The sequence below is a fragment of the Amphiprion ocellaris genome, chromosome 13 (genome assembly GCF_022539595.1).
Source record: "Amphiprion ocellaris isolate individual 3 ecotype Okinawa chromosome 13, ASM2253959v1, whole genome shotgun sequence".
NCBI lineage: Eukaryota > Metazoa > Chordata > Actinopteri > Pomacentridae > Amphiprion > Amphiprion ocellaris.
Genome location: NC_072778.1, coordinates 34,950,069 through 34,960,613, shown reverse-complemented (window position 1 = coordinate 34,960,613; position 10,545 = coordinate 34,950,069). Strand labels below are relative to the sequence as shown.

General features: G+C 42.2%; 1 protein-coding gene across 4 annotated transcripts in view; it reads right to left on the bottom strand.

Annotated features, from left to right (window-relative positions):
- Positions 1–2,308: 2,308 nt before the first annotated feature.
- The window catches only part of n4bp3 (NEDD4 binding protein 3), a 34,516-nt gene continuing 26,279 nt past the window's right edge, over positions 2,309–10,545 (bottom strand). For all 4 annotated transcript variants that reach the window (XM_023284083.3, XM_023284084.3, XM_055016866.1 and 1 more), the window contains exons 2-10: positions 8,492–8,772; positions 8,208–8,379; positions 7,292–7,504; positions 6,908–7,029; positions 6,587–6,782; positions 6,395–6,487; positions 6,050–6,301; positions 5,606–5,864; positions 2,309–4,796 (exon numbers count right to left, since the gene is read on the bottom strand). In XM_023284083.3, the coding sequence (XP_023139851.2) occupies positions 4,411–4,796; positions 5,606–5,864; positions 6,050–6,301; positions 6,395–6,487; positions 6,587–6,782; positions 6,908–7,029; positions 7,292–7,504; positions 8,208–8,379; positions 8,492–8,739 (1,941 nt within the window). In that variant the 5' untranslated portion in view covers positions 8,740–8,772 and the 3' untranslated portion in view covers positions 2,309–4,410. The remainder of the gene's footprint in view (positions 4,797–5,605; positions 5,865–6,049; positions 6,302–6,394; positions 6,488–6,586; positions 6,783–6,907; positions 7,030–7,291; positions 7,505–8,207; positions 8,380–8,491; positions 8,773–10,545) is intronic.

Genomic DNA, 10,545 nt, shown 5'->3' with positions numbered 1-10,545 from the left:
TTTTTTTTGTCCCCTAATTTTCATCGCAACAAAACACAACGGCTCATGTAAAATAGCAAAAACTGAACAGCAACATGCGTAATCCACACTACTGGGTAACTTTAAGCCACAGTTCACAATTGTGCCATCGCTCGCTTCACTCTGTTGTGTATCCTACGCTTGCACGCCATGTGATTTATTTTTTTGGAGATGTAAATCGGTGTGACGGTAGCCGTATGGTCTGATTTGCGGTGACTGTGGGCTTGTGATTAGACTTTACTTGTCGTGGATGGGGATCGTTGTGGCTGTTTAATATATACCTACAGAATGCCTCCGCTGCATAGCTTTTATTTAAGAACGCAGTAGTGACATTAAGACATTTCCTCAGGGCTCATTGTAACAGTTCACACCACACTTTGCATTTAGTATTAAAGTTGTACATTTATATAAGGAGTCTTGAACAAAGATTACACATATTTCACTATAGAGGCCGATAGTTTCGGGGGTTTGTATATATTATTCATTTTGTTGATGTGTCATTCTACACTTGGAGAAAGCGGCGTCTGGATGTACAATACAGTCTGTTTAGATGGTCGATACTAATAATAGTGCAAGTTCCTGGTGTTCTTTTGAAAATGGTGATGTCACCTCACACTCCAGTGAGGCTACTTTTATTTAATTTCTTTCAGCAAGCACTGCACCAGCATAGCTCACACTGATAGTTCAGTTCACATTTGATCCTGGTTTCATTTTGAGCTTCTTGTGTGGGATTTTCACCGAGTTTCCTCGTTTTCTACCTTCGGTTGACAATCATTCATTGCTTCTTTTGAGTGTTCCTTCAGATAGACTGGTATAGCGCTTCGTACTTCTGTCCTATTCGTTTTTACTGAATGTTTGCATTTCTGGCTTTTGTGTGTTATGCAACTTTTCTTGTAAATATTTATCCTCTAACATGTTTCATATACTTGCATCTGAAATTAAAATAAAAAATTTATACTCCAGTCAGTTTTTGGGGGCTTGTGCTGGCATTTTGGTGGTGGACTGCTCCTATCAAAAACCTTCTTTCATTACCACTTGGTGGCACTGGTGCTGTATCATCAGTTCTCACACTGAATAGCCTTGAAGACTGAAAAGTCAGAGCTTTTTTTAATATGAGCGAGTTTTCCAAGCAGGAGCTGTTAATTTAATCAGTAATATTCAACCAAATGTCATGTTATTTCACCAGTGATGCCGTTCAGCGCTGCAGCACTCCTACAGAGCCGAGAACATGGGAGAGGTAAGAATATTTTCCCATCCCACTTCAGCAAATCACTCAACCTCTCCGGAACTGTGTTGTTATATTAAGCCCCAGTTTATGTAATGTTTTAAATGCCAAGGTAAGAGCCTCGTGAGTCAGCTGCAGCTCGCATCTATTCAGATTATGACCCTGCACAAAAAACAAACCTACATTATGGACTTGCATCATGTGCTCTCACATTTTTGCACTATTTCTCTCTCTCTCTCTCTCTCTCTCTCTCTCTCTCTCTCTCTCTCTCTCTCTCTCTCTCTCTCTCTCTCTCTCTCTCTCTCTCTCTCTCTCTCTCTCTCTCTCTCTCTCTCTCTCTCTCTCTCTCTCTCTCTCTCTCTCTCTCTCTCTCTCTCTCTCTCTCTCTCTCTCTCTCTCTCTCTCTCTCTCTCTCTCTCTCTCTCTCTCTCTCTCTCTCTCTCTCTCTCTCTCTCTCTCTCTCTCTCTCTCTCTCTCTCTCTCTCTCTCTCTCTCTCTCTCTCTCTCTCTCTCTCTCTCTCTCTCTCTCTCTCTCTCTCTCTCTATATATATATATATATATATATATATATATATATATATATATTAAACCTTCCCTCCTGCCAACATTTCTTGGCATTCAGTTCTGCTTTGCACATTTGATGGTTTCCATAGAGGTGTTTGTGATTCTTGAGCAAACGGGGATCCTCCTATGTTTCCATCCCAGCTGCCCCTCCACCTCTTTCTGCTGTCTGTGCTGCAGGACATGGTGGTATGTGAAGGCTGGCTGGGGGGAGAGGCTGTGATAAAGATCCAAGGCTAAACCTCTAAAAGCCACATTAGTCCCAAAAGCCTACACCGCTTTGTTCGTTCTGTCATAAAGCCCCTGTCCTTGGGTTTTATTGGTGCGCTCTTGCTCTCTGGAGATTTTAAGCCCCTTCAGAGTGGGCAGGCGTCGGAGCCCTTGAGTGAATGCCATCGGTTACACTTGTAACATTTTGACAAATGATTTCTAACAGCTAAAGTAGAGGGAAAAAAGCCATTTAAAAAGCAATTTGTTGCCTTGATTAACACAACAAATACCAATGGGGAAAGAAGTGCTTTTATCTCTGTAATTAAGAATGCAAAACAAACATATTGTACAGTTTTAATTGCAGTAAATAGACAAGAGTCACAGTATGTTGAAAGGTCAATCGAGAGCTGGCTTTTGGATGTTTGTATATTAATAATAATACAACTTTTCACCTGTGGCATGCATTTGATGTTATTGGCCGGGTACGTGCAACAAATCGCACCAATAAGCAGGGCAGCCATAGTCATCTATTGATCGCTATTGCTGCAATCAGAAGATGTGGGAGTTTACACATTTAAGACAACAGTGTGCTTGGAATACAATGACAAAAGGCCAGTCAAATAAAAACTACACTTCTGTACAAAATATATTTATATATAGATCTCAACGTGACTGGAATGAGAAAAAAACATTCCCAGTTTAGGATACACAGTTTTTTAAAATGGCAAAGAAGTAGCATCAGTTACCTTGGCACCGGAGAGCGTTAATCCTCCATACTTAACCCAGAGACACAGATTTCCCTGCCAGAGTCCAGGTGAAGTCTGAACCCAGTGATCTGTCTGCAAACACCGAACACCTGCTGAGGTGTTACCGGACCTCACTAAATCCATTTAAACCCGTTAGTTACCGTCAAGACTCTCCAGCAGTCCAAAACCAGGCAACTCTCAAACATTAATCACAATCATAGCACATCAATTTGCTTATTTACAGGTTTAGAATTTGACAGAGGTCTTAAGCAGGACAGTCTACTGTAGGTGCTCGGCTGTGTTTTTGTACAGAATTGAAAGGACAGATGTGGAACAGACACAGCTTCAGGATTAGAGGGATGTGTAGGAGGTTATAGATCCAGTCTTTGCAGGAGAAGGGCTTTAAACAGTCACCAAGGGTGCAGGACCAGGAAGGCAAGAATGAATTGGAATCTATGGAAGCCTATTTCCACCAAGAAAAGAAGAAAAATATATGAAAAATACTGATTATATTTAGTGCCACTACAACTTACTAATGTTGAGTTACTGAATCAAAAGTATGAGATAGTATGTTGGAGATAGTAATTCATTTAACTTTATCTAATTATTTTTATATAGTAGCTTAATCTTTAGTATGTTAACACTCTTTTTTTTGTTTCGCTCCTGTTATATTTCATTCATTGTAGGCTCATTTGTCACTGCAGTATAAAGTCACCACCACGGCTAGTGGAGAGAGCTCAAAAACACCTTCTGTGCAGCATATAAAAGTTCTAATGCCATAAGCTATGAAAAGGAAAAACAAAAGTTGAGTATGTGTTGTCAAAAACTGAAAGAAATACAATACAAATGGCACAATATTTATTATCCAAAGTAACCACAGGTGTTACCAATAGTGGAATAAAGGTTGCTCTGCATAGAATAGATATTTTACTGCTTACATTTTTCATTTGTTTCAGAATTGTCTTGTAGTTGCTCTGTGTAAACGGCCTGCAGTTGGTCACGGATAAGTGAGTCATGGCTTCTGTGTTGCACAAAATATTGTGTTTTTTAAAGAAACTGTTTGATGCAAACTATTTATTTTTGGCCAATGTTTAAATGACACATGTAGAATAAAATGATTTTGAAGACATATCACAATTTCAACCTTCGATTTAGTTAAATTTCACAGTCAGTATGACTACTTTAAATAACCCTAGACCATCTTAAAGCTGAAAATCAGACGTTTCTTATTGTTTTTACCGTGTTTATGGCTCAGATAAATGCTGGAACTTTCCAGATTTTTTTTGAAAGAAAAAAGGCCTTTCAACTTGCTGTTCTTTGAGACTCACCATCTCATTTTATTTGGGTCAAAATTTCCAACTCATACTTTAGTCATAGTAAGTGAAGAATTTGATTTCCAGTTTCATACTTTGGACTTGGTAACTAACTTGTGAGTTATTTTTCCAGAACTTAGACGTAGTAGGTCAATCTTTTCACTTACTGGTGAATAAGTTGTAAATCCCTGCTTAGTATCTCATAATTTTGACATACTATCTTATCATTTTAAAGTGTACTACATGTATTTTTTTCTTTTCCTGGCAGACCTGGTCTTCCATAGATGCCACAGTTCAGGAGGAAAACAGTTTGCATTGCAAACAAGTCTGTCTCATTCAAATTTCAGATGATTCAATCCTGTCTATCCATGGCAAACCAGACGAATGTGTGTCTTCCTGTTCTTCAGCTGCTCTCTCACCCCTCAGCTCTGACACTTCTCTTTCCAATGTCCCAGTTCTGCTTCCTCCTCCTCCTCCTGCTGATGCTCCTCCTCGCTCCATGCTCGTCCTCAGCTGGTGCAGTTCCCTCTCGAGCGCTTCATTGCGGTGGTACATCTCTAAGTAGCTGGCCTGCAGCTCCTTCTGGTAGCGGATGACCTTGTCCTTCTCTGTCTGCCATGTGTGCCTCTCTTCCTCAAAAGCCAAGGCCTGGGCCTCGCTCTGGCGACGCTCCAGGAGCAGCTCTGCACGAAGACGCTCCTCTGTGGAGCCCCCGCAGCCTCCTGCAAGGAAAAGGTCCATATGGCTTCAACTACAGTCCAGCAGAGCCATAGGGGGAATGTAATGAAAGACATTGGCTGCTTTTAAAAGCTCAGGGAACTTTGCTTCTGACCTGATTACTCAAATAACCTGATTCTGGGTCCAAACGTGTAAAAATCATAACTAGAAATAGCCCAGACAAGCTCCTGCTGTGTTGTTAGGAAACTTATTTAAGATGCTTCACTTAGTTTAATATTAAACAAACATCTGTGGGCCACAAATAAATGATTTATTTAGCTTTTTTTTTTTTTTTTTTTTTTACATACAAGCATGTACGTTACCTCGGCTTGGCTAACATGTCTAAAACTACAACTTTTATCCGTTTTTTGTGGAGCCTCAAGACCACTAGAGTTGATTTAACTTCTTTTCTCATAACTGTATAACTTCGCCCCTTTCTGACAACTAAAAATCAGACCCTTACATCTAAACAATAATATCAATATCCTTTTGATTATGTGTGCAATATTTCGCTATTATGTATGTTATTACTTATTTCCTCAGTATAATTGCCAGCATCATTTTTAACTGTTTTATTCCTTATTTTAGTTCACTTACCTTATTTCAGTATTGCATCGTGCTTATATCTTATTGCTTTTCTACTTTCTAGGCATTGCATTTCTTATGTTTTGCCATTTGGTTTCTTCTGAGCAATATCTGGCACAAGAATTTCCTTAGGGATTAATAAAGTTTCATCTTAACTTCAAAATTCAAAGCATGGAAATCCAATGTTGCCGCTGCAAGACATGAGTGGGAGACAGATGCATAAAACTACCTGTTGTCCCTCCTGATGGATTCTCTTCGGCTCCTTTTCCATCTTCGTGTGCAGTTTGAGGAGAACATCTGCGACGTTGTGTCCCCTGCAGGACGAGCTTCAGAGCATCTATCTGGCCCTCTTTGCTGCACAGCTCCGTCCGGGTTTCCCTGAGCTGTGTCTTCAGCTGGAAGATCTCACTCAGCTTCTGGGTCACCTCTGCCTGGGAGTCCCTCAGCTGCTGCTTCAACAAGGAGATCTCCCCTGACTTCTGGCAAACCTGGAGGGACAGTAATCGGAAAATAATCAGTAGATGCATCATAAAGAGCATTTTCCTGGCTGCGGGCCTTGTTATAATTCTATCAGGACAAACAAGGAAGGATCTCAATTCTCTGGTCTGTTCTCTGTGATTACTTGTAAATGCTTCTCCCTGCTGTTAACTGTCGCTGCTCTGTCCTTTCTTACCTCCCACTGCGTCTCCTCCAGGGTCGGACTGCTTCTCTTTGGCATGGCTCCAGCCTCCTGGCTCATTTCCCTTTTCAAGCTGTCAAGCTCCTCTTGCAGCCGGCTCTTCTCCTGCTGCACCTTAAACAGCTGCAACTGAAAGTTGCGCTGGGACCGCTGGGCATGCTGGGAAACTTGCCTCAGCTTAGCGGCATACAGGCGCTTCAGCTCCTCCACCTCCTGCTCCCACAGACGCTGTTTCCCTTCGAACACCTGCATACGGCGAGCAGATGGGGGTCAGACTTCAATAAAAAGAGTCAGATGAAGGTATGGATTGGTGTTAGGGAAACAGACAGCCAGGTTCACCTGAGCGATGGCGCCCTCACTCTCATCCAGGTTCCTTTTCATCTGTTTGAGCTCGTGTTCTTTCTCCACCAGGCGCTCCTCCAGATCCCGCACCTGGAAAAAAAAAGACAACAGCAGGAGGGACTTAGTGATCTGTAAATCATCCTGACCTACTCATCCTCCCCTCTAATCGTCCACCTGCACTCTACTCACCACTTCCTCCACAGAGAGGGAGAGCGTCCATTCATAAGGAGGTGGAGCTTCTCCTCCATATGGAGTCAGACGGGTCAGAGTGGCCATGCTTCGGCACGCTATCTCCCCTATAGCGACGCCCCCCGACCCCACGGCCTTCAGGCCCAGAGCGGTGCGGTCCAGGGAGCCGATGGTGTTGATGTGGCCCATAGATGCACTAAAAAAAACACAAAAATATCTTCCAGTATCACCACCAAGACAGTAATTTATCGAGAAAAATCAAATACGGTAGCTCTGCTTGTGAATATAAATTATAGTTGAGACGTTATTGCTGCAGCAGACCTGATGTGAGCCAGGTGTGGGCGGACTGGAGGCCGGTACGGCGGCAGGCTGCTCATGGAGTTATGACCCGAGTCTGACAGGTTATCATCCTCCTGGCTGATCCCACGCACCGAGGAGAGAGCCTACACGATCATAATTATACACGTATTAATCGCTGAGAAATTAAAAGTTTAATTTTAGTCATAAACAATGGTTCAAAACAAAGCGACATCATGGATAGTTAATCTGTAATCAATGTGCAGAAATTTTGCCTGTTCTCTGGCTCATAGCTCAACTTCCACAAGTAAAGCTGAAAAATGCTTCCAGATACTCACCACCTCCTTGGCAGTGGTAATAATTCACCATGCACTGATTTGTGGGAGTTACAATCATGCAATAGCATACCTTGTTACCGTTTGACGTTGGCCCACCATGTCGGGAGGGCGAGGAAGAAGAAGAGGAGGTGGAGACGGCTTTAGGAACATGAGCATAGGCTCTGTGCAGCCCGTTAGAAAGGCCATGATCCATATCCTCTGACTTGGAAGACGGATAGAGGTTTTGCATGGAGCTGAAGTTTTTGGGGGTGACAGGTTTGAAGGCTGAAGACCTGAAACGAGCCTAAAGGAGGAGCAGTGAGACCCGACCAAGTTTAGGGACATTTTCAGAGGATGCACAGGTAGCAGAAAGCAGTGAGGGGAGAAAGAAGAGGTTGGGCTACATCACATTAATCACAATGTTTCCATTAAATCAATAGTTTCCCACTCTCTGTGTTCTTAACGTTGATCAATTCAAGCAGAAAAAGAGGTGAGATTTGATTGCTGCCATAAATTGAGAACACAGCAAGCGGCAGATTCTTAATCTGTGCCAGTGAGCTGCGAGACGTTTAGGGCTGATTTATGCTGTGAAAAGGGTGTGGGGGTGTTGTGTCACGCTGCCAGAGATGTATAAATGTGAAACTGATCAATTTACCACAACCCCTGCAGCTCTTCACTGCCTGTATATCATTTATAAAACCAACACAGTGGGAAGTCATTCATCTGCATGTGTGGCTCAGTCGATGGATGAGACTTGGTGATCCACACACCTATTGCTTTAAACTTATCTACTTTACTCTCACAGTATTAGATGTTTGGAAGACGTGTAATACATGACTTGTTTTCTGTTAGCTGGCTGAAAATGACACAGAATAGCTTCCTGCCACCAAACAAGAAGCCGAAAGAGTGAATAACTGAATACAAGTGATGTTTAACAACGTAGTTTCTTATTGCTCGCTTCTTCAACTGACCTTTTTTTTTGGACAGTTTTACTCAAAGATATTCACCTTTTCATACTTGCCCCCACTTGGCAGTGAGTTCTTTGTCAAATCTACTTCAGTGCCGTCTTTATGGTACACTTTGGCATAAACGTTGTCCTCTTCACGGCCACTGACAGAGCTCAGACCAGTGATAATGTCCTTCTTGCCGTCGCTGCTTGGACTTGCTTTAGGCTCTTTTCTGTTTGGAAGCACAGGAGGTCAACTGAGGACAAGCCCCGTCATGTTTTATAGAACCTTGCGTGTGAAATGTTCTACCAAAGAATCTGCCGTTGCTCTACAGCGGAGCCCACCTGGTGATGTTGAGGTAGTTGAGCAGCTCTCTCTGGGTGAAGCCTTTCTTCAGGAGGCCGTTGCTCTGTTTGGGTCTCACCTGGGGAACTGCTCGGCTGGCTTTGGTCGGGGACACGTCGGGCCTCTCCACCAGACTGCCTACACTTCCCATGGCGCAACACGGGGAGAGGGGCGGGGCTGGGAAGGGGCTGCGGAAGTTTTTGTTGGGGCTACGGGTCAGAGGAAGAGTCTGGACTGAGGTTGCCATTGATTACTCTGCTCTGTGGGGCGGTGAGGTGCTCTGGACAGAAGAGAAACACAGAATGGGATGATCGGTCAGAGGAAGGAGAAGCAGATTGGCTGGTTTTCAGCGAATGATGAGCTGATGCCCTTGATGCCAACATATCTTGGTTCTTTTGTTAAGATGTACCCCTGCTTCTTGGTAAGACATGTAAACAAACAGCTATTTGATCATTCTGAGCTCTTTAGGGTTGCAACTAAAGACTGAGCACATTGGAACCCCCTGTTTGGTTAGTATAAGTTGCTCCTTTCAGGCTGCAGAGACAGTCTATGTAGGTACAGGACCAACAGACTAAAAACCCATTTGTCCCTGCTACTATTGTCTTTTTAAAAAAACACTGAGTTCATTTATTTAATTCTTTTTCTTAAATTTAATTTATTTGTCTAATTTGTGGTTGTAAATTTTGGTACAGTTGTGCTGTGGTGCACTGCTGACTGTAGGGCAAATTCCCCTTGATGATAATAAATACTACCTTCACAATCTCTGTAATCTGTTGATTTATCTTTTTTGTTGTTATTTTGTCTGTAAAATATTAGAAAATTGAAAAAAAAGTGCAAGTTCTAGTGTCCACTGCGACCTTAAATGTCGGAGAATATTTACACCAATCAGCCACAGCATTAAAACTATCCTCTTAATGTGAAAACATGAGTTTTATCTCAACACTGCCTCAGTTTGCTCACCTTCTTCAATCATTCAGACTTTATTTATATAGCACTTTTCATACAGATACAATGCAACACAAAGTGCTTTACAGAAAAAAAAAGCGGAATAAAACTGTACAAATAACCCTCCACCCTAAAGTCATGTTAGAAATAAAGGACTCAGGGATTGAGGAAATGAGGAAACACTATCCTATTTAACACGTGCAATGAGATAAGTTCCAGATAAGTTATTCCCATAAACTTCCAAGTAAACAACGCACCCAGTCCTCCACCTGATGCATTTCTAACACTCACGTGCCCATTGTAGGCGTCTTCAGCAGTGGATAAGGGTCAGCATGGACTAGTCTGCAGCTACTCAGTCCCAAATGCAACAAGCTCTGATGTACTGTATGTCCTGACACCAGCATTAAGGACTTCAGCAATCTGAGCTCCTGTAGCTTCTCTGTGGGATTGAACAAAATGACCTGTACACCTCATGTGTATCATTGACCAGTCGTCTGGCCATCACAATTTGTGTCTTGTTCAAGTCAATCTGATTCTTACTCTTGCCCATTTTTTCCTGCTTCCAACACATCAGCTCCAAGAACTGACTGTTCACTTGCTGCCTAATATATCCCACCTCCTCACAGGCGCCACTGTAACGAGATAATCGGTGTTATTCACTTCACCCCTCACTGGTTTTAATGTTGGGGCTGATTGGTGCATGTCTGAGAGGTTGGATCAGAGAATTTTGAAAATTGTTCCTTTGAATAAATGACTCAAAATGGCTAAAAAATGCATTAAAAGAAGATCAATTTCCTATTATTTGTATGATGAATTAATAGACAATTACTTCAAACTATATTAAACTGTATAAGAGCCATAGTGACCATATTGACATGCTAACATGCTGATTTTAAACAGATATGTTTACCATGTTCACCCACATAGTTTAGCAAGTTAAGCATCATTGACATGGCAAAATTGGACGTAAACACGAAGTAAAGGTCAGAGGATCCGTCGATAGGTTTAATCTCATTGGAACTATGACCGTCTGCAGTAAATATTGTACCAATCCATGTAGTGCATGTTGACATATTTTACTGGAAAGATTTTGTGACAGTCCTTCCAA